At 42.4% G+C, this 27,885-nt stretch overlaps 1 protein-coding gene across 1 annotated transcript in view; it reads right to left on the reverse strand.

The window, feature by feature from the left end:
• Pappa2 (pappalysin 2) overlaps nucleotides 1–27,885 on the reverse strand; it is a 243,875-nt gene that overhangs the window by 27,502 nt on the left and 188,488 nt on the right. The window contains exons 17-20 of the mRNA XM_027935059.2: nucleotides 21,404–21,572; nucleotides 19,932–20,067; nucleotides 18,183–18,292; nucleotides 10,196–10,267 (exon numbers count right to left, since the gene is read on the reverse strand). Of these exons, the coding sequence (XP_027790860.2) occupies nucleotides 10,196–10,267; nucleotides 18,183–18,292; nucleotides 19,932–20,067; nucleotides 21,404–21,572 (487 nt within the window). The remainder of the gene's footprint in view (nucleotides 1–10,195; nucleotides 10,268–18,182; nucleotides 18,293–19,931; nucleotides 20,068–21,403; nucleotides 21,573–27,885) is intronic.

The raw sequence follows: 27,885 nt of genomic DNA on the forward strand, positions 1-27,885 counted from the left end.
AGGAAATAAGAGAAGTTTAAAAACTTCATAATCACATGATGCTCAAGTGATAAAGTTCATTTTCTTTTATCACAACTAGAATTCACTTTGCTCTTTTTAAGACGGAATTCATAAAGTCGTACTCAAGTGATCAAGATCAGCAGAAATTCCATCCAGTCACACTTGGAATTTCATATTGGATTGTTCTAATACTATCAAGTTGGCATTTGTGAAGAGTGATCTGTGCCATCCAACAATGAAAGCCATGTTATTAGAGCACAGTGACAGGAATATTGAGAAAAGAAGTGGGGAGCAGCTCTCACTACACAATTGAGGGCAACAGAAAGGAAGGATAATTTGGGAACAGTGAGGGACATTTAGCATCGGGATGTTCTCCAAGTCCCTCAAAGCTGGCTCTATTCCACTGCCACTGTCCCACTTCTGGGACCAGTGGATCTCAAACCCAAGAGTTCATGGAATCCCTGAAGAGCTTGGTAAGAATGACTGCTGGAACTTGGCTGAGCATTTCCAACTCACTTGAGATCCTGCGTTTCCAGCAAGTCCCCAGTGGGGCTGCTGCCCTGGGACTAGGCTCACACCATGGGCCATTCTGGCTCTTTGCAGGCCCAGGTTTCAACAGCTCTGATTCTGTAGTCCCGAGGCTTTGAGTTCCGTACGTGAAATGCCAAACCATCTACCTCTCATGTCTTAAGCAATTGACCTTGAGAGAAAACCCCCTTCCTGTTTTCCTACAGGTGGGTGTGAGTCTACTTCCACTGCCACAGGAATGCAGGGAGTCTGCGCTGGAGTCTGCTATGCACTCACACATTTCTTTCCACCTTCTAGAACAAAGAGCTCTCACATTCATGGCTGTGCTAACAGGTTGTAGCATCTTGATGTGGAGCCTCATGTGGTCAAGCAGGAAGACCTATTACACACACACAGACACACAACATCTTGTCCTAAAATAAGGGGATAAATCGCTAGCAAGGCAAAAGCCCTTCTTCCAAAAGGGGTCCCACAGGATCTGGAGGCCCATGTCCATAAGTATGCCTCAGACATTGTCTCAGGCAGCCCAAACTGCCAATCTCCATTGCCCTCAGTTCTCTGAGCATCTCATTTCCAATCTGTATGTAGGTATTCTACACCCCAAAATAAAACACATGCCCTAAATAGGGACTCATTAGTCAGACTTTAGTTACTCTCTACCCCTTCTGGCTCAAACTCTGGGCAAGGAAAAAAAATTGTGTAATAAAACTCAATTTTCATGCCACTATTTTCCACCTCGTGAATTATATATTGGCCCCTGCATCCCAAAGAATTACAGCAGCAAACCCATGCAGCGCCCATGAGAGATCAAGAAGCACATGTCCCAGACACAGCTAACAGGGCTACCATCTGGAATATAAATAATAAAGGGGAGGCAGAGAGAGATCCAAGACAACAGAGAAGAAAGAATCCAAGGAATGGCGCCACAGATGGAGTGAATTAGTGATGGAAGCATCGTTGGTACTAGCTACCAGAAGTGTAAAAACAGCACAATTCCCCCCTACTTTCAGTAACACAGCCCCTCCAATGCAGCTGAGTTTGTCCCTAAGGACTCATTTCCCACTCCCAATTCCCTCCTATATCAATTCCTATGGAAGTAGCACTCATAGGACTGACAGATTAAACAAAAATCTACACTGTGCTTTAAGAAAACACAAAAATCTCCACATTTAAATCCAAGGAGTGCTAGATTTAAAGGGAAAGAGAATACCAAACATCTTTGGTGTTTAATACAGGAAAAATGTTTAACCATGTCAGAGAGAGGAGGAAATGTACCCCTTTGAAACTCTCCAAAGACTAATATGCCTTTTAAACACTTCCCTTTATGACCTGTATAAACACTGGCAGGTCATTCTTCCATGGATTTACTTAAAATAGTTCATTCGGCATTTTAAGCCTATAATTTATCCTGTTTTCATTGGACAATGGTGAGTGTTAATTTTTCTCTATGTAAAATATTTAAAACATGAAAATATTTAATATATTAGTCTTTTTCCTTCTTAATTTAGGCTTAACAATCCCAGCTCTTTTGATTGTTCCATGAAGGATAAAGGTATTTTCATGCAGTTTTGATGCCTTTTTTGTCACCCCTCAGCATGTTCTGTATTTTCCAGTGACTGTGAAAACAGAATCAGATTGATGAGAAAACAAGGAAATGCTCAGTTTTTTTGGTGGGCCCACTTACTCATATTAGCTTGTTCCAAGGACAGAGCCGTACTGCTATTTTACTCATGATGAACCATAATTTAAAAATATTTTGCTATAATTTTAAAACAATCTAGGCTTTTCTGGTTTATGAAAATTGTAGTTTTGCCACTTTCTGCCAGACATTTCTACCTTTCTGAACTTGATTTTATCTCAAGTGATTCCTTCATTTACCCCAGAATGTTGGCAGAGCTATCCTTCTCTCCCACAGTGCCAGCTGGGCACTGCTATACATAACCCTCTGCTGGTGTATGAACAAATCCCTGTGCAGTGCTCCTCAATGTGCAGCTGACGACCACTTGCATTAGAAATACCAAGGGTTGGGGCTGGGGTTATAGCTCAGCGTTAGAGTGCTTGCCTCGCACATGTGAGGCACTGGGTTTGATCCTCAGCACCACATAAAAATAAATAAATATATTTTTTAAAAAAAGAAATTCCAAGGATTACTTGTTTAACAAATATGAACTCTTGGACTTCGAAACAGTCTTGACATACAAGAACAAGGAAGGAACCTATGAATCTGCATGTTAAAAATAAGCACAAGGTGTGATTCTTAAGCAGGTTTCCTTCATTCCTCCCTCCTTCCCTTTGGGGCAGTACTGAGTTTGAACTCAGGGGCACACTACCACTGAGCTATATCCCTACCCCTTTTAAAAAGTTTTTTTGTTGTTTTTCTGTTTGTTTTGAGACAGGACCTTACTAAGTTGCCCAGGCTGGCATTGATCTTCCTGCCTCAGCCTCCTGAGTAGCTGGGATTACAGGCATACCAGCTTAAGCATGCTTTAAAAAACCCTATCAGCTAAACCCATTGCCCATGGCAAAAGTTTAAAGACAAGGGGTGACGAGAACAAGTCCTGAGTGCTGCAGGGGACAGGGTGTGCAGGGTGCTGCAGGAGTGCATTTGGACCAGAAAGGATGTCTCCTTTGCCTCATGAACCAATCATTCTGTCACAGGACATAACCTCAGTATTCCTCATCAATATACAACTTGGGCTTAAAGAAATTTGTCCTAGAACTGTTTCAAGTAGCAAAATCAAACCTGTATACATGGAAATGTTATTGTTCAACTCCTTTGTCTTTAAAAATGACAGGTGCTACTTGGCTTTTCTTTATTCTTTCATGAAGATCGAGATGGAAAATCACATTCTGATGGGGTTCTAATGAAGCTGGAGCTCCAAATGGGTTCATTTAGCATCCTCAATTGGAGGTTCCCTCAGCCCTGCTTGGTTTCTTGATCTCTCATATACACACGAACCTGTGTACTGCAGGTCACTGTCTTGTGAGAATGAATAGTGGGAAAGTATCACTTTTGTTTTGAATGATAGAAGTGTTACTGATTACTGTGAGTTGGCTAATTTCTATCTCACACTCACTGTTTCTTGGACAATCATGTACCGCATACCCTTTATCATGTTCCCATGTTCCTCGCCACCGTATCTTAAACTGTTTTTTCTTGCAAGCTAGTGACAGATTGAAGGTAGTACAACCAAATTCAAGTCAGGACTGGCTGTGGACAGATACCAAGAAAGGATAGTACAGGTTTACGAATAATAATTACAAAGAAACTATAGGTTTACGAATAATCCATCCTGGGAATAAGTCAAGATGAATCATGAAGATGGCATCTCTGAACAGGAGAGCCCTATAAGAGGACCTGTACTTGTAAATAAAGACCAAGATCTATGTGGATGGCAGACCTCTCCCCAAAAATAATGTGGGCAGGCTTGCTGTTATTCCTGAGAAGTTAGCGTGAGCCATAGTCTCTGAGGTCCCCAAGTCATTATTGTGTGACTCCATTATTTCCTGAATCTGGAATCTGACAACTTAAAGAGATCCATTTCATCTAATTTAAAAGTTAACAAAACTTAAATTCAGAGAAGATAACAACATTTTCCTAGGAGCCATCCGTAAGGAGTGGGACTAAGGTTCTGGCCTGCCTCCACACCCCAGCACTCTCCTCTTCTTCTTCCTGCCACCCTCACTGCAGGGGCATGGCCTCGGATCCTACCCCTGACAGGGGTTTACTGTCCGCTTCTCCATCTGTTCCAACCCTGCTGTCATTCCACTGGGCTACTTCACAAAGCACTGGCTCAGTCTTCGGCAATCCAGGACTCTGAGAGTCAAAGTTCTGTCTTCATTTCTCCATCTCCTTCTTCAGGGAACAGAGGCAGGTGTCCCTGAAGAATCAGATCTGAGTCCTTTGAAGGGGACACACAAGTGAATAGAACATGCCTCCTGCCATGCAGGAGGCTGCGTATTGTTGGCGGCATAGACCCGTTGGATAATCTTGAAATAGTGTGTTAGGAGACCCCATGGACATTTACAAGGGAATATAAATAATTTATAGAATAAATAGCAGTTAAAGCCCAGAGAGATTTTTTTGAAATTGAGAAAAAAATCTTAAAAGTCTTCATAAATTTTATCAATGATCTCAAGAACATAAATTAACCACAGCTATCTGCAGTATTTAATAAAGAGTCATAAAGATATGAACTGGGTATAAGTGAGCTGATTCTTGAATCTTAATACGCTGTTATGATCATATCTTAACAGTTATGCCAATCTTAGGCAATATTGCTACCAATATGTTATATTATTTGGCAGTTTTATACAACACTTTAATATTCATTATTTTACCTGAGCCTCACAGGAGTTCCGAGAGAAAGCAGATGGTTACTACAAGCAGCTAACACATGTCGAGTCAGAATTTGAACTTTACTCTTTCAACATAGTTCTGCCTTTGTCCTCCACAGCTCTTTCTTTCAAAAAAGAAAAAAAGTACAACCTTACGAGAACCAGCAAAGGGTTACAGAGAGAATGTGAGAGACTGTGTCTAACATGGAGACTGCCAGGAAGAAGAAGATGGACTTGCAAGAATACGGCTGCCAGAAAACACAGAGCCAAGAAGGAGGTGGATTTCAACCAGCTGAGGGAAGGAGAGGCATCAGTGGTCAGCAAAGGAGGTGGCATGTGGCTCCATCCCAGGTGCATTCCCTAGAGATGCTCCAGGGAAGCCTGGGATTGTGTCACAATTAATAAATGCAGCTTTATGAAAGGAAAGTAAAGGGAGGAATGGTGGAAAGAGAAAGGCGGAAAGAAAGGGAGGGAGGAAGGGAAGGAAAGAAGGAAGGAGACACACACAGAGAGAATAACATTATTTTAAAATACTTTTCTATCTGATGTTACAGTATTCCCTCTTTCTCTCTTTACTCTGGGAATAGAGTATATGTTGATGGACAAACATTGGATGGAATAAGCACTATTTTTCTAAACAATTATCATAGAATATTTGTATATACAATTTTATAAGCAATTTGTAAATGAAATTGTATTTTCAATCAATGAATGTTTCTGGAACCTTGGCTGATTCTGACAACGTTGTACTTTAGCTATTCCACACACTGACTCCAACTTGCAGGTAGGTAGCCATGGTGTGTGAGGCAGACCCACCAAAACCAATGCTTCCCCCAGGGTGATAAACAGTAAAATAAAGATCAGAGCACATCGACATAGCTCAGGTGTGGTGGCGCAAGTACTGGGTGGGTGCTAGACAGCAAAGAGTCCCAGAAGAGAGAGGTCAGGAAAATGCATCAAGGGATCATAACAATGGTACCTCTGACATCTGGGGCAGGAGAGTTCTGCCTTGTGGGGCTGTCCTGTGCCCCACAGGGTGTTCAGCAGCATATCCTACCCCCCCCCCCAAGAGGTAACTAACTCCTGCTACTCTCCTAGGCATGACAACTAAAAATATCTTCAGATATTCCAAATGCCTCCTGGTGAGGGGAAGGGGGACAGAACTGCCCTTGATTGTGAATTACTGGCTTAGAGAAACATGGGGTGGGTCAGGAATACAACTCAATATGTACAAAGATACAGGGCATGAAATAACATGGGCAACACCAAAGCTAATAGAGGGAGATAATATTCATTCTGCATTTTTGTGCACAGGACCTTAGGCTGAGTTTACTGCCTCTGATACCTCATTTATCCTCACAAAAGCTGTATGAAGTGGGCATTACTATTAAACAGTTTTACAAACCCTATAAAAACATGGAGAGTAGTTAGGCACAAGGAGGTGAAGTAACTTGCCCCGTATCATCCAGTAGTGGAACCATCGTGCATACCACACCAGGAGGACCCAGAGGGTGAAGCCACGCACTTGTCACTATTGTATGGTCAAAGGCTTTTCCTGTCTGGAGTCAAGAATGCACATAGGATTTGAAAATACAGAGGTCCCGTGCTACCTACAAACTGACTATTGACAGAAATGTGAAATCAAGGGGGACAAGAGAGAAAAGGAGTTTCTGATAATTTTTCTTTCTTTCTTGTTTTTTTTTTTCTTTTCACGAAAGAGAGACACAATCTTAAGAGCCCAGTGATAGGAAAAGACACTCTGCAGGCAGCTGCTTGGCACAGATCTGGGGCAGGCAGAAGAATGAGGAACCTACTGCCACAGCCCAGAGAATGTGACCACCTCAAGTAGGAGGGCAAGAGCAGGAATGAGTAGAGCTATGCAGATCATGCTCTGGTCACCAACAGGCCTGGCAGCCCACCAGGCAGGACAGCAAACTGTCTCCAAGTGATTTGTGAGTTATGGATCCCAACAGGTCTCCATGGGAATGTCCCATTTCCCTTCTTTCTTTTCTTTCCCTTTCCCCATCCTCTGAATATGCACCTGATCATATTAAAGCCACATCAGCAACAGTGGCCCTGCTCTCTGCTTCACTTATTCAGGGAACATTCCCACAGCAGCCAGTAACTCCCGAGAAGACTCCAGGCCTAAGAGTGTGCTACAGCCAGGCGTGACACTGTTCCACGTTCACTATCACCTCAATCCCTCCCAGGGACTTCCTGAGCAGCTTCCTTCACCCACTTCCCAGGAGAGACACAACACTGAAGCTCACAGACCCAGGATTGGAATCTAGATTTGTTTAGCCTTTCCTCTGACCAAGTTGATATCCCTTGTCCATTTTTAACTTATACATGAAGCAGAAAATGCAAGTCTTCATGTCAAGAAGGTCAAATGTGAGAAGCAACTAAAACAATCGAATTTAATGTATGAACAAGTTTGGGTTGCAGATGCATGGTACACACGTGTTCTTGCTGGAACAGTGGGGACACAGTGACAATAAGGAGACAAAATTATTCCAGCAAGACTTTTTTAGAGGACACCCTGAAGGTGCCTCTTAAAGAATGTAAGAAGCAAAGAATAGTGGAGAATTGAAGACAGCCCTGCGGCAAGAGAGAGATGACACAAGGCGCAGGAGAGGCACCAGGCGAGCTGTGGGCTGGGACAGGGAGAAGGCTTATTGCCCTGGGCTTGTTGGGAAAAAAATAACAAAGAAAGCACTCTTCTTTTTCAAGGCTGAGTGGCTAAAGGGACATCTTAGAATTATATTCAGGACAAGAAAGCAAAACGGGAATCCCCTCTAGACACTGGGTAGCAAAGTGTCCCACTTGAGCACAGATTTCCACCCTGCATTTTTAGACACTCCTCCCACCCCCAGGCCCTCTGTGCTTTCTCCTGTTTCTGGGTCCATTTTTCCTCCGACTGTCTTTGACCCTTACATATTAAGCTGACTTTTTCTAGTAAAGAATGAATTATCAGCTAGGTTGACCCTAAAGGACAATAGCCTCGGCTCTCTCCCTTCTTTTCCATGCCCACTCTCTCTCTCTCTCTGCATGTCTTCCTGCTAATTTTCGCAGAGTTGTCTCTCCTTTCCCCACCCTGTCTGGTTCCCTTCCCTTTCCTTTGAGTTTAGATTTTCCTTTTCTTTCTGTCTTCCTTCCTCCCTCTTTGTGGGCTTTCTTGTTCTCACCCTTTGCTTGAAGGAACAGAATACAATAACTAGTTTTTTAAAAAATCTTGCCCTACCCAGAGAATCTGGGAATGATACTGTGAAATAATCAGAACAGTGTAGGATAATCAGAATGTAAATAATGTTGGTTGGAATTATTCCTGGACAAAGAAAGCTCCAGAATAAGAATATACAAGCTGGGAAACTTCAGTGGTCAGGGTGGTGGTTCCAAATCCCCTGGAGGGAGGGCTTGCCTGGTAAACCAGACTGCTGGGCCCCCTGCACACAGTGTCTGCTTCAGCAGGGCTGGGCAGGCCTGGAACGTGCATTTCTAACAAGTTCCCAGGAGGTGCTGAAGGGGCCAGTCCTTGTAGAAACTAGCAGCTTTCAGAAGGTCAAGGATCAGCTGTGTGTGATGGAAGTGGGACAGGGAGATGACAGAGGAAGGGAGGTCTGTTCCTTGTCACATCTGACAGAGGGACTGCAGCAGCCCAGGAAGCCCTGGCTGTGGATCAAGAGGGTGTGCTGGGTGCAGGGAGGGCAGGACAGCAGGGAAAGCATTGTACTGTACCCTGGGAACCACCAGGGCCAGCTCCAGGCCTGCCATCCATGCTCCCACTTGCAATCCCCTGATCCCCTGTGGAACCAGCAAAAGGGAATTCTCAGGCTCCCTTTGATCTCTTCCCAGCTCCACAAGGCCTCTGTCTGTTTATCTCCTCCTTCCCTGGCCTCCTCTGCCCCTTCCCCTTGCCCAGTGGATGATTCACTCCCCTCTCTGCCTCCCCACCCCTCTGCCATGTGTTTTCCTAATGATGGCCCAGGATGAGCTGTTTTGTTGGCCTGCGCTATAACAAAGCGCACTCCACGCTAGCATTTCCCCATGCTTCTCAGAACGCTGTTTTATGGGTATCATTTCCCCACCCAGTTTTCTCTTTTCTCTAAAACCCCACCCTTTCCCCTCTCTGGCCTCATGTGCATTGCAGTTTCCCAGAATTAGATCAAGGGACACAGATAAAGAAGAACAGAGGGATTAACGTGCACGTGGCCTGGGTGGATTCGGGGAGGATGTTGGAAATAGAGGGCAGCTAAACGGCTCTCTCTAGCACACCAGGAGTGGCATGGCTACTAAGTGACTTATTTTCTTCCAGAGAGAGGACTGAATGACAAAACCTGTAGTGACTGAGAATATAATATTTGTATTTCTCCTAGGGTAGGAGTGCTTAAGTGGGGAGGGTCTCCCTTCTCTGTCACCCTCCTCTGCAAGGCTCTGCCCCATTCTTGACCCTTCATTGTTAGGTTAGCTGCAGTTAACCTAGCTGAGGAATTCACAGCCCCTGAAGCGCACCACTGTAGGAATCCACTGTGTGAAGACATAGACGGGGCTCCCGAAGGGAGCAATGATCCAGTGTGGACAACTCAACAGTGGGTTACAGGTCCACCCAAGAGGCCACAACCCTGGGTCCCCTGAGATGAAGGCAAAGAAGTGTTGAGGGAAGCCCCCGGTGAGTGGACATGGTGGTGGGGGTGGGGAAGGACTGCACTCTGGGGTAGTGGATGCTATGCAGATCCAGCTAGTTGCTGCCATGATTGCTGGATGATCTTGTTCTATATGAGAAAAATCTTGCACAAAGAATGTTATTTATTTATTTATTTATTTATTTATTTATTTATTTAGTGTGTGTGTGTGTGTGAGAGAGAGAGAGAGAGGGAGAGAGGGAGAGAGAGAGAGATGTTACATATGTACATAAGAATTTTATGTAAAAATCTCAATTTTTAAACTTTGGCAACCAAAACAAAATTGGTTTTAGACACTGTGCTGGCTCAACAAAACTGTCTGTGGGCCCTTTGTCTGCAAAATCCTGATCTAATTAAGCTGCAACATGATCTAGTTAGAATCCCGAACATATCAGTAATTATGACCTTCCTTTTAACTTATTTTTATTAAGCCATTTAAAATGGAACTCTAAGATTTGGCTAAAACAAAAATTAGGATTACAGAAATCCTAATTCCTGTAAGTTTGGAATTGCAAAGGCAAATACATTAAAGAAACTAAATAAAGGGCAGAGGAGTCGGGTGGGGAACAGGATCCTGAGCTAGAGGGACTTAGTGAATCCTACAGACCCCAGCTCTTCAGCTGGGTTTGGGGAAGAAGAGGCTGACTTACCTCACAGGACTGGATGCAGTGGACCAGCAAGGGGTCTGGGTGCCATTGACGGCGGCCAGTACACACGATGCTCTAAAGAGGAAGGAGGCAAAAACAGTAACATGAACAGAGACTCCTGGTCTATGAGGGAGGGGATCCTGAGCTAGCCCACCAGTCCAACTCCATCCCTTAAGTAGCAAGAGCCTGACTATGCCCCTAGAGAGGACCCGGGCTGCCGGCCCTTCCTGTTAAAGCCTGCTGGATAGAGTAAGGCAGAAATTCTCGATGGAGATGATCTCTTCCTCCCTCTCCAAATGTCCAGAGTGTGGTTCAAAAATCACCTTCAATATTATAATGAGCTCAGTTTGTCCTTAGGCACACTACTGATTGCATTTGTTTTGAAATTTTAAACATTATAAAAAATGATAAGGTAACTTAGTTGTGTTGATGAAGCAGCACCACGGGTTTTCAAACACTGACTAATAGAAGTCTTTAACTACAGTGCATGTGATGGTCCCGGTTGGCTTGGAGGTGTGCCCACAGCTCAGGTGCTGGAGGCTTCGGGGTGTGGAGTGAAAGGTTCTTTAGGAGGTGGAGCCTGATGGGGGTCCATTCATGAGGGATGAACACAGTTCTCTGGGACTCCACTTCTCTACTTAGTTCCCAGCAGAATGAATTATAAAAAGAGCAAGACTGGCCCTTGAATCTCTCACCATTTTCTCTCCTTCTCCAGCATTCTCCTGCTATGATGCCAACTGCTATTTGTGATGCAGCCAGGAAGCCCTCCCTGACCACCCAAATCATAAGCCAAAAATCCTCCTCACTCTGTAAAGTACCCAGCCTCAGGTATTTTGGAATAGCATCAGAAAATAGACTAGCACAATGGATCTTAGGATTCCTTGATTGTGCTGTGTATGTGTGTAAAGCCAGGACCAGAGGCCAAACAGCATTCTCTGCAACTCTTGTTAGCACTATGTAACTCTTCCTTCTAGGAGACAGAATCATGTCCACACAAAATGGGTAAATAAGCTAATGTGAAGTCACCAGAACTCAAAATGCTTGAAGCGGTGGGAACATGAACACTTTCATACTGAAACACCAGTGACGCAGGTGAGCTAATGGTCATCTGTTCTTTGTTAAGTCTAATTCCATTTTCAATGAGTCTTTTCCTTTCAATATTTATATTTTAAAATTTCAAAGGACACACTGCAGGAAAAGAGAAAGTTCCATAATAAGTTTTAGAGAGAAATACAGTTTCTCTCTGGAGCCTCCTACCAACTTGCCCACCGGCAGACACTCATTCTCACGTTTTACTTCAATGCAATAAGAATTCAGTATGATTGGAAGAAAAACAGTACAAGGTGAGGGAGAAGCTTTACATAGTACTTCCAGCAACTGGGGGTGAAATTATACATCCAGAATGCTGTTCAATAATCTGATTGGAGACATTCATATATATTAATATGCAAAAATATGAATATATACTTATGGTCAGTTATGAGATTGGTAATCTATAATATTTTTCTGGAGTCATTGCTACTGCAAACTAAAATTCTTCTTTCACAGATTCCTTAAAGAGGGAAATAAATAGAATAAATATTCAAAAAGTTTGATGTCCAAAACTCTATATTATTAGAAGGTGATTTGACTTAAGTTATCAATTCAATAAAAAAGGATTATTAAAGCAGATATACAAAGTAAACACAACAGGGGTGTTCAAACTACTGAAGAAAATGCTATTTTCCTGCAAATGGAGTCACTCAAACAGAAACATCTGCATATAAACAACTGCTATGCTAAGTAGAAATGACCACTAGTGAAGGTAGCAGAAAAGAAGGCCTCAAGTTGCCACAGCCTTTCAAGGGACAAGTTAATGTGTTTTGCCAAGTCACCACTAAGTGAAGACAGCAAACAAATGTCAAACACCCATATTTTAAATAACAAAAGTCTCAACCACTGCTATATAGAGTTCCAGTGAAATCTGCTTTGAAATACAAAAAATCATTTCTACTTAGCAGAGGGTCATTCGGATGGCCTTAGGCTATGTTAGGCTGTTGCCTGGTTGATTTCTTATTAAAGGGTTAGAAACTGCTAGTAGCCAACAGAAAAAACCCAGTTATTATTATTTTTTTAATTGGCGATAATTGCTTGGCAGAAGGGGCTGCTGATCACATCAGGTCACAAAGTTCTGCCACCACCCAGGTTTGTGACAATGTCCTCCTTGCTGTATATGTATGGCTCCTTAAATAAAACAGCATTGTTTTGTATGTTTATTTGGACAAAAGCAATTTGCTTTGGTTCCTCTCCCCCGACCCCAAGACTCTCTTTCTCTCTTCCCTAGTAATGAGACCCTCAATGCCTACAGGGAACAAATCCACGCTCAGAATAGATGAAGAAAGAGACATGGAATGTCACCATGCCTGAGTCTACACCAATTTGAAGCAGTGTCACTGCAGCTGTAACACAGGGTTGTACCATCAACAGGACATTCTGGGGTCAGGGCTGAGCCTTCAGAGCCAGAGGGAGTGTGAGAGCACTTTGTGGGAAGCTACTGCTTGTTCTCTCTTCTCATTAAACCATTCTGTTTTTCAGTTAAAGGACTACTGATTCTTGGGGACAAATTTGGGAACACACAGTCAGAAATTGTGAGATCTGATATGACTGAGCAACCAGGGGGGGTGGTCCTGTGCCACCACCAGAAACCTCATTAATTTGGACCTCACTAATTTATACTTACCATAGTACTAAAAAAGAAAAGAAAAGCATTTTAAGTCTGTGAGAAAGGAATTATAAAGCAAAATAACAGAGAAAGTAAGATGTTATGATAGATGCCTTTGAACTTCTGAAGGAAACACTTTAAAATATAGTTTAAGAAAACTCATTTACATGCAAACAATTGCCACATTATGTTAAAAAAAATCTCCCCATAAAATCAGTTTCCTGAAAGACTACTACTTTGAAAGTTGAAATATTAATTTTCCTGTTTTAGACACAAGATATAATAAAACACTCTCTTGACACAGTGGGTAAGGAGAGTCATAAAAGTCCAACCTTACACAGGTCTTTGGAATGACCAAAAGGTTTTCTTTGAGAAATGGCTCAGCAGGAGCCATTCTCTTCTCTGAGCTTTTTGGCTTCAAATGCTCTGAGCAGCATGGGGTATGGTCAGACATCAAGGAGACCTGGGGATGCAGGATGAGATGTTATGCTGCCCTGAAGAACCTTACAGCTTAGCGGGGATTAGAATAACAAACAGAAGAAAAAAAATCAAGAATGAAAAAATAGGGATAAGATAATGATGAAGTACTCTCAATAGCAGTCTGAGAGGAGCTTCTCCCACACCTTCAATTCTAGACTATCAGGAGCCCAGCAGCTAAGCAGAGCAGGGAAGCAGATGTCACAGAAAGGTCTAGATCCCAGTGTTTAACAGGAGAAGGAAGAAGACAACGTTACAATAACAAAGGCCCAGAAATCATTTGGGAACCTCCAACTTGACTGTTGTCTCTCACAGCCAGCACACCCTTGAAACACTTAAAAGTAACAGCATATTTTTATCCCTCTCAGTCTCACAACAAAACCTTTTAGAAATTGCTTCTCTAGTCCCAGGCAATCCTACTGGAAATGCTGAATAATGGATTAATTCTCTTTCTTGCAAGCTCAGTTGTCAAAGGGACTGAATAAAGAGAAATGATCTAGGCATTGTCCACACACACACACACACACACACACACACACACACACAGAAACAAACGATAGAATATTTTTCTTTCTCATACAGTTAGGTGGTGATATCTTTACAGAGATGGAGGATATGTCCATGGATAAAATTTGTACTAAATGAACCAAATATCTTTCTAACTTAATGTGTGCTAAAATCTTCCCAAGATATTTCATGTGTTATTTTAAAGTTTTATAGTAATACTGCAAGATAGATAATATTTCTTTCACCCATGGGTTGAGTATATGAGGCTTTAAAGAGTAGGTCATATTGTATTTGAATCCAGAAGGACTTTATTCTTTCTTTTATGTCATTTTCTAGTTTGAGCTATTTTTCATTGAAACTCTATAATACTTAAGCTCTAAGAAATACTTCCTTTAATTTTATATATATATATAATTCTAGGATTCAGGCACCATTGGGATATCACACTGAACTAGGAGTGAGAAAAGCTCATGACATTTCTTTCTCCATTTCTTGCTAGCTCTCAAATCTTGGACACTTCATTCAAGGATCTGCCTAATGTTTATATAAAATAAAGATAATAAAACCTCCTGTCCTAGATAATGGTTTGTGATGAGATTCAAATGAAATCATACACACACATCCACACATCCACACACACACAACTTTGAAGACAATAAAGTGTTAACCAAATGTGAGGGATCATTTTTTTTTTTTATTACGAAGAATGAAGTCATTGGAAGCAGAATAAAGATAATGATGTGATTTAATCCATGCTCTGTACTCTTGCCAGATATGAAGTATTTGAAATATGGCAGATGGTAAGCATCACTTGCTTGTGACATAGGTGAGATCACTTGCTAAACAAAGGAACCACGCACCACATAGGTGTGCTTGCACCTTAAGCTGTTCACTTTGCCAGTATCTCATTTTGTGACAGTAGGTTTCCTCCAAGTGTTACAGAGGAATTACCTGGGATGCTTGTTAAAGATCCCTATTCCAAGGCAGTCCCAGTCTTCCTGGAGGGTGGAAGCTATACTACTCTTACACACTGCCCAAACGATTCTTAAGGACACAAAAATGTAAGTTTTGAGTACAATATGGAGTGATTTCCAACATGAGTCTATTTGAGTTGCAAGGATTTTACTCAGTTTGAGTAAATTTTACTCAAGCTAACACAATTGCTTTGGTTTAGGAAACATTTCTTCCTATTTATGAATACAGGGTTAGCCTGAACATCCCTCATGTGCCACTAAGTGCCACAAAAGGAGACCATGAGATCATTCATAGTTGTTCAGAGTCTGGTCCTAGAAGACCTGAGGTACATAAGGGCAATGGTGTTGTCATCATTTTTACTGCTTCTATTAACTTCATTTCCTTATTTTTTTTAATGATAGTTTCAACTTCCTAAAGGCAGAGCATCCCTGCAAGCTTTGAGCAAGACTCCTCACTGTGTTATCTACACAAAAGCTGAGCAAGCACAGGTGTCAGTAAGCACACTGACAATTTCTGTTAACTGCTAATTTTAATTATTTGATTTTATTTTGGCATAAGGGATATTGATTTGGGGTTCAGGAACACATAAAATGTTAATTACATTTTAAGCCTTTGAAATTATAACTTCTGGTTGTTTTCAGGAATAAATGACTCTTACAGGGTATGGAAAAGGTTGATTTTGAGTTACCTCACTTTTCCCCTGACAATGTTGGAAACAGCTCATTTACTTCACTTTGTTTTCACACAGAAATATGACATGCATCTAAAGAGTTCCCACTGAAGTAATTGTGCCCCTCACAAAATTGCAAACTGTGACCAGCCATGTGGTTTAGAGGTATCCCTAAACCATACAGAGCAGGGCAGTATCATCACAGGTGAGAAGAGGTGGGCATAAGTGAGGGGAGCAACCTGCCTCAGGTAAGAAGGGAAACCCATCCAGAAGGACGGTTACACACCAAGCAATTAAATTCCACCCATACACTTCTCCCTGACTCATGCTAACCCAAGGAAATAGGTATCTCCAATTACAACTGAGGAAAGGATGTTGAGAACAGGAAAGCAAGCTGCCTGAGGCTATGCAGTTCGTAGAAAACAGAGATTGTAAAGAGAAACTAATTTTTTAAAACATATTTTGTTTTAGTTGTGATTAGACACAATAATTTTATTTTATTTTTATGTGATGCTAAGGATGGTACCTAGTGCCACACCCATGCTAGGTGAGTACTGTACTGCTGAACCACAACCCAGTCCTGAGAAACTCATTTTTTAACAAATACATTTTTCATTTCAAGGCTTATAGTGTTTCTCTGATGCTATGGACAATGAATGTCAAACCAAGAGTTGACAGTGTAGACAAGAGTCATCACCAATGCAATAATACAAATGAAAATGTTTCATGTACTGGCTGGAAGAGAAATAAATATGCTACATATTCTTCCTGGGGTAGGAAACTAGACAAGGATATAATTACACAGGAGTAAGAAGCTGGTGAGTAAGAAGCTGCACTCAGTTGGAAGAGAAAATACACATTTACTTCTGAAGTAGAAAAAACAATGGTACCACAACAATTTCTTTGCTCATTCCGCCAATGTTGATAAGACACTTATATAGTGCCAGGCACTGAAAAAAAGCTCTAGGAATACAAACACAAACAAAATACTATGGGATCACAGTAAAGAATAATAATAATTATGATAATAACTCACTTATAGGATAGGTGGACAAGGCAGGCTTTCGTAAAATAGAGAAAATTGTTTTACAGTTTAGAAATGGCAGTCTCTATACTTGGCATTTCTGTTGTTTTCAGGAAGACAAATGAATCATCTTCTTCTGCATGTTCAGTTGCAAAGCAGAGGTAAAGGAGCCGCACTTTCTGGGACACTTGAATTCAGGCCACACTAACCCTGTGCCCACCCTTGGGCGGCTCCTATCTGTGTCTTGTGGGGTAGACAGTAAAAGAGTTGTGGAATGATTTCTGCAGCAGTTTGTATCCCCAAAGGAAGAAAAGCTCTCACCTGTCCAAGCCTCTCCCCATCTGGCTGTTAACAGAGAAGTCTTCGTCATAGGAAACAGGGTTCGTGGACCAGAAGAGAGAGCCAAGACCCCCTGTGCACCACAGAACGTGAGGAGTGGCTCTATCCAGGGCACCACGCCTCTAACCACCACAGCTCAGCCACACCTAAGCACACGTGGGGAGTGGACAAGGTCTAGAAGGCCAGGGAGGGGAGCCGCCGAGGGGCTTCTCTGGCCTTCCTTTCCACTCCCGAGCAGCCTGCACACTGCCCTCAGGCGTGTGGCTTGCTCCCTCTCCTCTGGAGAAGTTCTCAGAAGCCCTGCAGGACCTTGCCGGCCTATCTCTCCCTCATCTCATCCTTTCCCTCCATCTCCCCTCTCGGACACGATCACACATACCTTGTTTCAGCCACAGGGAACTTCTCACTATTCTTTACCCTCTAGAAATTTCCTCTGGATCATGTTAAAGACTCAGAGGGAAACCTCCTGCAGTTTATCCTTCCACAACTCCACCTGGCTCTGGGGCAGAAGAGTTGGTTGCTTCCTCTCGGTGTTCCCATAGCAAGTCCACAAAGGAACCATTCCCCATGTGGCACAATCATAAGCATCTGATTCCAAGGCCAGATTGTAAGTCCTCTAAACAGACAGACTACCATGTTTCATCTTCTTCTCCTAGCATCTAGCACAGTTCCATGGCACAGAGTGAGGCTTAAAAAACTTTTATTGAATAAAGGACTAATAGAAATGATAGGGCTGTGCTATTCTCCACCTCTCATCCCAAATCACACTTAGAGAATGTTTTCCCTGATCTTCTGGTTTAACTCAAATCTCTGCCAACAATAAAGCCCAACTAGCCAGTGATAAAAAAGGGGAGTTGAGAACAAAAAGGGGAGTTGGGAGTGGAACGTATGCGTCTGGAATGCATATTTTGGTGATTCTATAGGAATACCACTGTCATGCTAAAGCAGTCCCATACATGAAGCATCCAAACTCCCAGGTTTCTAACATCCCTATCCTCCCATCCTAAGAAGAACAGATGAGCTTACAAGATCGTCCCACTTAACGCTCGCTTAGCCTTTTCTATCTCTTTCTCGTAGATTCTCATCCTTTAACCTTCCTTTAGATGGACCACTTTCTTCTCAAGCTTTGTTCCTGTTTCTACTTGGCACTTTATCCTTATCTCTGTGAATGATCCACATGGTTGTTTGCTTCAAGGTTGCTTTGAAAACCTCTAAGTGCCCGCAGGGAGCATCCTGTCAGTTGAGGGCCACTTAGCAGCCTCATGTCTTGGACACATCAGAACATCCCTTTTCTCACCTGGACTCTGACAGGCTCCATCCAGTACTCCAGAGTGTCAGCAGTGATGTTCTCCGGCAGCGTCACAGGATCGCTGGGGGGGATTACGCATGACGGGGTGCAAACTGCACCTGTAGGAACACAAATTGACAACAAAGACTTCAACTTCCTGATCTCGGTCTCTTTCATCTTGCAATCAGCAGCTTTGATTTTCTAGGAGCAACTGCTTTCTCCATGGTGGGTCTGCATATTATAGTCACTACAGACAGGCCTGATACTCATCCACACTCACTGTCAACAGCCATGGTCATAAGGTAACTCTCCTTGCACCAAGTGACCCTTCTCTGCTTGGACCAATGTGCCCTCTCTTCTAGGATTCTGAATTTCTCCATGGCCCAGAAATTAAGGCTTGATTCCTGGCCCAGCAGATATCCAAGTTTGCACTCCAGGATTTTAGCTGGCCAAACTCAATCTTGATTATCCGATGCCTTGAAGTATGTTTGCTGTCGTTCCTGCTGTATGGTCTCCTGGTAAATTAACAACTGCAGAATCTACCATTGGAGAACTTGATTAGCTGGGAAAAAACATGACCCAGAAATTATGAAATTACTCCAGGGAATATCCTGTCAGTTGCTACACTGAAGATCATGAAATTGGCAGCCAGGAACCCTGTGTAATTAAAGGAGGAAGCAAGGAAAAATCAGAAGCAGAGATTTTGGTCATGTGCTGGTCTCTCAAAGGAAAATCTTTCTGTATTCCCTTGCATGTGGGGTCCGAGTAGCTCCTAAAATTCTATTCAAGGAAACACATTCAGGGTTTCTGATTCCTCATAGATAGATCTGATGATCTCTAAGTTTCTTTCCAGCTCCATGTTTCTGTTTTTAAGTTAATGTTATGGTAATAACAAATCACATCACTTCTTAGGACTTTGGAGTGAGTATGTGATATCTTAATGCAGAAATCAGAAGCTTTGAAGATGAGTCTGCTCATGAAGACTCTACTCAAGAGGCATGTCAAGCTTCCTGTACTTCAGGCCTGACCACAGATGCCACAGTGCCAACAGCGCCTTGAAATGGTAAAGAGCCCTTTCAGAAACTAATGAGGTTTCTGATGAACTCAAATGATCTTTATTGGCATTACACAGGTTAAAATGCCCTTTCATTTGCCCTACAGAATTACTTTTTGCAATTTAGAATTTAGGAGTGATCTTACAAGGTTACATATCAAACATGACTCTCTTTTATGATGTTTAGGGCCATTCAGGACAAAGTTGGGTCAACATTACTATAAGTGAGCTCTGGCCTCTAAGACCCTTAATTGCAAGTACTTGAATAAGAAGTTGCCCACAGGCTCTGGAGCCTAATCCCCATTGAGGTAGAATGATGAGCAAGCCAGGCAACTACAATCACAAATAATCTCCTTCACGAACTCTCCATATATAGGAGTCCAGCACATGTGTGGATGTGGCCACCCTTCTTTCCTCTTGGAATTACAAATCCTGCCATGAATCCATCCACTTTCAGCCCTGCAGCAGAGTGGGTAACATGACCATCTTGGTGGCTATACCAATGTTATACACAAGTGGAAGAGTAAAAGGAACAAATTTGCCGTGAATTTTGTTAGTTAGGAGCACTAACTAACAAACCCAAGAAGCAGTTAACAGTCAGTTTGCATTTCCATCCACTACTCAGGGGAACAGGGCATCTGCTCCTGCCAGGCCCAATAAGATGATGACTTGGGAACACCCTCCAGCTCCCTTCCCATCCTTACCAATCCCGTATCCCTTTTCACACTTGTACTCCACGAAATTCAGCTCTGAGGGGGGTGGTGGGCATTCCCCTTGCAGGTTCTCACACAACTTGAACTCCTGGGTCCACAGTCCCTCTTTGGTACAGAGGATGGGGAGCTAGGACACCAAAGGCAAAGAGCATCTTTATTACCGTTTACTTCATTCAGAATCGGGGAAAGGGGTCTGATTAAATGATGATGTCCTTCAACTTCTAGAACCTGGACTAAGAGATGCTATTGAGACAAAGAAGTATGTTGAAAGCAGTGAATACAAATCATGTGAAGGAGTCATAGACAATTTTGCCACTAATGAAATTTACCAACAATGTTTTCCCCTTTGGATATCAGGATACGATGAGCTCTTGATTGTAGAATTTTCCCAAGTAGGGTTTTTGACACTGATTATCCCTACTATCACATAAATGCTGGTTGTGGCAAATGTCACATTTCCTTCAAGACGAGCATCATCCAGTGAATGTAATTCACGATTTCCCTGGAGGTATGCTTTGGCCTATCTACTAGAATGAAAACATCACAGTTGCCTTTGCTGTCTTCCTTTCCTCTGTGCATGTACTGGCTGTGGAGCCCTCAGCTTCACACCCCCAATAGTCACAAAGAATGCCCTACCTAGAACAGAGAGAGGAGCACTAACTAACAAACCCAAGAAAATAAGATTTTAGAAATGTAGATAACTCTCCTTTCTCTGGCTGCCTCCTTGGCTCCATACCCAGTCCATGTACACAGATGTGTTGGATTTCTCGGAGTCTTCGTTTGTGGCCTATTCATTGCACATCTGTTCTGCAGTGCTTACCTTGGAGTGCTGGACACCAACTTAAAGACATGTGCCAAAGGAGCCAAGCCATTGATCTTTGCCTAGGAAGTCTGCTCGACTTCCTGTCTCATGGATGTGTGTGGTGCTTGAAAAGATTCTAAGACAAAATTGATTTTAGTCACACAACCACGATAAGACTGTGGTTTTCATTTGAGACCTCTTGTGCCAAAATCCTAGGGAGGATAATAGTCAAACAACACTTTGAGCTTTGCCGAGGAATTTGTGTTTCTGTTCAGGACTCTGTTCTGCTAAAAAACATATAAGCTAGCATTCCTAGCCAAGTTATGTCAGTGGCCATGCATGAGATGAGCCTGCATTACCAAATGAGGATCCCAGAACTGTTTGGAATGTCCCCTGGTGCCTTACTCATCAGGTTTTTCTTCTTATTCCAGAGGAAGTTCTGAACTTGGAAAAGAATGTTCCCAAAACATGGTACCTTCTATCCCCTTGTGAATAATATCAACACCCTTGTTTGTAATCTCAATTAGTAAGGCCCTGTCTGTTGGTCCTTTCTGGGATAGAAGAATCTTTGTTGGGATAATTTCTGCTCAACATTTTTGTCATGGTCATCAAGATCAGATTATAGCCTCATTCAAAACCAAGTTCAAGGAGCCTTCATTACCTTCGCACTTTCCTGGTTACAGTTGAGCACACACTGGCTGTCCAGGTTGAAGCCATCACTGCATTCGTACATGCCTTCAAAAACAGGAGCAGGAGGCTCACACACTACCGGGGTACAGCTGGCTTGCTCCCACAGTCCACTTTCCAGGCACTGTATCTTCAGGAACTTGCTGAAGAGACATGAAAAAAAACAGCCTATAAGAATCCCTCAAGGAGTCGTGGGAAAACTGGATCCTCAGCAATATGAGCCAAGCTTTAGCAAACAGGCAGGATCACATGGTCCTGGCCAGCCAAATGTCCCACCACGCCAGTCCAGTCTCAAAGTCACAAGGCTAAAAATAGTGACATTCATGGAGTAGCAGTGGGAGTAGGTGCTGCAGAGTGACACTAGATGTATTACTCTCATGGAAGTTGGGTAACTAGTGCAGCATCTAGATTGCCTATAGCTGGGGTTTCTTTGAGATGTTCATATGGAGAAGTCTCACATCTAAGTACCATGGGGAATGCCAGGAAATGTGGGATACAGAAGAGGTTATCACACACACTTTCAGGGGACGAATCAGACATGAAGTGGGGATCATCAGTGCTGGAATGGTGACCTAATTGCTGAAGTTGCTAAAATATTTATCTCTTCAGAGAGGAGAGAAGGTGCAGCAAGATGAATATGGTTTTAGAAGAGACCCCGCCTTGCCTTTGGAAGGACTAACCTCCCAACATTACTGCAGCTACTCTGATTGCTTTCAAGTCCAGTTTTCCTTGGAAAGGGGCTGAACCTTTCATCAGATTCCCCCAAACAGATACAACTCAATGCAGTCCTGGAGGAAGCACCCCTCCTTCTCCCTCCTTCCTCTCCTTCCCACGCACAGACATGGCCTCCAACCAGACAGTGTCGAAGGTAGATGGGAATCCAAAGAATTAGGGTTCTCATCACCACAAATTCTGTTCCACTTTGCTTCTGACTCACTGCAGTTTGGAGGTGCTTTCTAGTTTTCCTGTTTTAACATATCCACCCGATTCAGAACACTACTGGTTATAGATAAGCTTGTGATCCTAAAATATAAATAACCCTGTGGCCATTGTCTTTCTCAACCACATGGTAGCCTTAAAGTGCTAGTTTTTAGTATCATTTTAAATTTAAATATGCGCACCCTCCATGCATGCTTGTAACTTATACCTGTCAGCTGTCCCCTGTGTGCCCGTCTCTCACACCAATATGGGCTTATGAATGTCCACTTGCCAGTCTTTCCCATTAAATTAGAGGCTTCCAGAGGGCAGAAGCTGTGTCTTATTCTTGTTTTTATTCTTGGGAACTAAAATAATATCTGGCTTGTATTTGACTTTAAATAAATATTAGTGAAATTGATCATTGAACCGAAATTAACAGCATCAGACCCATTGTAAGACGCATCACATAAACTGAATCATCAAAACACTTCAGATAAAATGGTGTTTCTAATACCCATTTTATAGACAGAAACACATAGAGGGATGTTAAGTTCCTTTTTCAAGATCACATATCACAGAATGCATTTGATTTCAAATAATTTTAATAATGAAATATTTTAAAAGTTGGATATTTTAATAGTATTTACTTAGAAATAAGTGGAGTATTTTATTTATCACTAGTTATTTAAAGCCTTCCCCTTGTTTTCAGGAATATTTTAGTTTATATATATGATTTATGACTGGGGTTCTTAAGCACTGTAGTCCATGTCAACATGTATCTACTGTTAATAACAAATAGCATTTTCATCTGTATTTCACATGTTTGGGAAAAGATCTATGAACATTACTTATTTGAATCCCCCAAAGAATACTTAAAGGTACATGTTATTATCCATATTTTAGAGAAGACAGCTGAGACTGAGAGAAACAAAGGTTACTCAAAGACCCAGTGTAAAACCTTAAGGCAGGATGTGGACCTAGGTCTGTCGGCTGATGAAGCCCAAGGTCCCTTGCTGTGTCAGGATGGGGCCATTCCCACCTTGCTCTATGGTTTGCTGTGGTTATTAATAGCATCCCCATCCTGTTGAACCTTCCAGATATTCTTTGTCCCAAGGCTATATCCATACATGTGGCAAAAGAAGATTCATTTAAAAAATTTGAATGATAAATGACATATAGAAAAACACCCCCATCTTAGTATACAGATTGAGGAATTTTTACATGTGAATACAGGTGGGTAACCATGGCTCAGGTCAAGATACAGAACATTTTCAGCCCCTCAGAATTCTCCCTTGTAGCATCCCCCCAACACCCACAGCACACAGTATTCTGCAATATGCTTCCGCAGCATGGATTAGGTTTGCTTGCTCCTGAGTGCTATACAAATGAAACAGAACACTATGTATTCTTTAAAAATGGCTTCTTTATCTCAAGGAAGGTGTCATTTTAAAATGTCTTCTCAAATCTATTTTCAGTGAGGGGTTTGCAATTCTTTTCACTGAAATAAGGTTCCCTCTGTCCCTCTCCTAAACTGGATATTAACTCTTCCTTCACACTATAGTTTAAACCCTCCCAGGGACTCTCTCCTTTCTACCACCTCCCCCAGATGACATCCTTCCCCTACCTCTGCTGAATTGACATCCCCCAGCTGGAGAGAGCAGGCAATCCCACTATCACCAGGGGAGAGGCGAGGCTGTAAGATCCCTGCATGTCAGCATGGTTATAAAGGAAAACCCTTGCTTGGCCAGGATGATAATATTTTTACTTCATGTGATATTTTTCTCTGAATTGGTTGGAACACTTCAACCATGGAAATAGTCCTTCTTTTCCTTGCCCAGAGTGAGGAACCATTCAAGAATGCCAATTTTATATATTTCCTTGCCAGTTTAATAACCTCAGGGGTGAGGGCAGACAGATCAAGTTTGGATGGGGAAGAGTGAGTTTGGGTGTTTTGGGTGATACCCAGACCATGTGACAGGCCCTGTGCTGAAACCACTGGCAAGACTGGGAGGGAGACTCTTACATGGTAGAAAGAGAAGCACCACAATTCACCCCGGGGTCTCTGGGCCAGAGAGGGGGCAGAATTCTGGGAGGGAATGAAAAGAGGCTGAGAGGAGTGTTCTGATTCCTTAGAAGATCCAGTTTCCTTACGGATCCAGTTTCCTTTCCACAGTTGTTCCTATGCCCCCTCAATTTCATGGAGTCTCCTTCCTCATAGTTTCTAACCCCCTTGTGAAGAGGATGGTCTTGTACCAACGTCTCTCCAACAGCCTCTACCTCTCTCCACTTGAAGGGTGCTCCGTAGGTCCTATCCTCAGTCTTCTTCCAAGGCATCTAATTGGTTCCTCAAGGTCCAATAGCAAGGGCTGTTTCATTCTGCTTGATGCCCACCTGCTGATTCTTACGGTCTCAGTCTTGAGACTCATGATATGGAGCTTGGTGCATGAGTGCCAGGGCTTATTCTGGACATTTTGACCATATCAGGAAATCAGAGTGTCTTAGATGGTTCCCGGTTTCAGGAGGTTTGATTTCCTTCTGCGGCTGCTGAAGGAGACTGAAGTCCAAATCGCACTATTGATATTGTTTAGCTACTCAGAGCTTCGGATCAAGTGTTTGTGCCCCTCCCTAAACTCCCCAACTCATGTGGTAAAATTCAAACCCAAAGATGATGGTACTAGGAAGAGAGTCCTTGGGGGGGGGGGGGGACGAAGATGGGACTAGTTCTCCTAGAAGAGACACAAGAGTTTGCCTTCTGCACTCTGTCCTGAGAGGGCACAGAAGAAGATGGACATTGCGAATTAGAAAAAGTGCTCTCAAATAAGGGGTCCGCCAGCACCTTGATCCTGGCCTTTTCAGTCTCTAGACCTGTAAGAAATCAATGCTCATTGTTTAAACAACCTACTCCATGGTATTCTGCCATAGCAGCCCCAACTGACCAGGATGCAACCATGGCCCTATTTAGATCTCCAGCAATGCTACAGCTGCCTTCGTGTTTCTTCCAATTTGGTGATGTTGAAAACTGGTCTCTGACCAGTTTTAAGATCGTTAGTGAAGAAACCATGTTCATTCACAGTGGCCCAATCCCTTAGATCATATGTATAAGTCAGGAGCCAAGAGTTTCTTTAAAGCTATATAGTGAATGACTTTGCATCTTGAAGATTTTGGTTTGTGTACAAGGCCAATGCAAGACAGGCCCTTACCAGGACAGAGATCCCAAGACTTTTCTGAAAGCTCACTCCAAGTATCTTTTGGGTAACCCATTCTTAATCCCAGTGAAACAAGGGAAGCTAAAATATTTCATTTTAAGGGCAGGAAACTGCACATTGGTAACCAAGTAGGTGAGCCCCCCCAATATCACCTAGCCAGCAAGTCACCAGCAAAATCAAAAATAGATTTCAAAGTTTCAAGTTGTAGCAAAAATACCTCAACCTTTAGACCAATGGTTTCCAAGTGAAATTTCTTAACCAGCCCCATCAGAATCCCATAGGTGCTATTTAAAAACGTAGATTGCCAAGCCTATTGAACCAAATCCCCTGCCTCAGTTTTTTTTATATGCAGTCAGGTTGGTAAACCATCTACTCCTTCCCATGCTAGTGAAAATATGCCCCAAGTGAGAAAAACAGAGATTCAAATCAGTCACCCAGCAAGTCAGTCACTACCCTGTTTGGTTTTTGCTAAGTCCAGCCTTTGGGCAGGGTTGCTAGCTGGGCAGCCTCACTCTCTGACTTCTTACTCATTCTGCCACTGGTAGCATGAGGAGTTCGGGTTAGGGTAAGGCTTGTATTTATTTTCCCTCTAACTTCTCCAGACAAATCACCACTATTTCCAAGTTAGAAGGTACTTTTTCCAATTTCCAGAACTTGTGGTATCCACCTAGTGCTGAAAATCCAGCTGTGCTTTTTCTACTTTTTACCTCATTGCCAGAAAAAAAGATCTTGTAATCAAAACTTGGCTGCAAGTTTGATTGATGTTGCTTAGAAGCACACATGTGTCTACCCCATTCTTTTATCACCACTAAAGAGTTTTCAAAAGAAATATTTATTTTCCATTAGAGAAACAGATGATTGGTTGAGTCCAAGAGAATTATGTCTTTGCCAATCAAGGGCATCTGGTGTCTCCAATGGGCAGTCCTTCATGGATAATAACAACAACAGAAAAAAATATTGAGCACTTCAGAGAGTCATTGTATAGAAGAATGTATATCAAATAATTTTATCTCAAGCCCACCCTGTGTTATAGGGACTACTATCATCTGAGTGCTCGATTCCCTTCTCTCTACATATGCTCCTCTTCCTTCATCCCAGCTTAGTCAATGACACCACTACTTATCTTGTCACTCAAAATTGAAACTTAGGTGACATCCCGATTTCATCCTTTCTCTCAATCTTACTTTTCCTGAGTCCCGTCTGATCTAATGTAATCCATCAATTTGTCCAGTCACTGTTACCTCCCAAATATCTCTGGAATTTGTCCCAATACCTCCACATTTCCACAGTCACATATGTCACCATGAGCTACCATCTCTCACTTTCCACCTGGACAGCACACTTGTCCTCTGGCTCTCTTTCCATCTAGTCAGCAAGTACCAACTGGAGGGAATTTTCATCAAAATAAAGAAATGTATTAGATTGTGTCATTTCCTTGTGTAGAACATTTCAGTGGCTTCTGCTTGCAAGAAAAATAAAAATCTGAACTTTTCATGTTAGTCTGTGAGCCCTGCATGGTATGACCTCACTCTGTCCCCATTCCATGCCATATTCACTTTCTTTAATGCACTTCACACACTCAGGATTTAGAATTCCAAATACAACCCAAGATTTTTCCTTCCATGGGACTTGAGTGCTACTCTCTCTGCTTGTGATCCTTTTCTTTTTGTTATTCTCCTGACTAGCTCCTTCTCTTTCTTTCTATCAAGAATAATTTTCACCACCCCAGAGCATCCTTATTTTATACTTATAACTGCTTTTTAAGTCAAAGCATCGTTGTTCCTTCCATAGAATGTATAATCTATAATTGTTTTGCTTTTGGCTTTTCTCATCTCTTGCCAGTCTCCTGTTACCAAAATATAAGCTTGGTGACCTTATTTAAAGATCTTCAGTGTCCAGAACAATGCTTGGGATATAATAGGTACTGATAAGTTTTGGTTCAATATACTTTATTTCATAGGTGAAGTAAGCAAGGTGCAGATAATTAAAATAACTTGCCTGGGGTTATGGAAATAGTCAGTGTGCCACAATGAGTCTGATATCATAGCCACACAATGAGTCTGATATCCCAGGATGAAACCCCACAATGAGTCTGATATCCCAGGATGAAAGCTGTGGTGTCCCTAGAAATGGAGCTGCACATACCTTACCTCCCCTTAGTGCATTTGTGCAGTTGCCCTACCCTCAAAGGGAGATGAAAGGGAGAGAAGCCAATGGCATTATTCCTATTACACAGATTAAGAAATGGAAGTATTATCCAAAAAATGTTTCTGCATATAAATTGTACCAGAAAATAATATCAAAACATTAACCTTTCACCATTTATTTTTTT

This window comes from Marmota flaviventris, chromosome 12 (genome assembly GCF_047511675.1).
Source record: "Marmota flaviventris isolate mMarFla1 chromosome 12, mMarFla1.hap1, whole genome shotgun sequence".
NCBI classification, from domain to species: domain Eukaryota; kingdom Metazoa; phylum Chordata; class Mammalia; order Rodentia; family Sciuridae; genus Marmota; species Marmota flaviventris.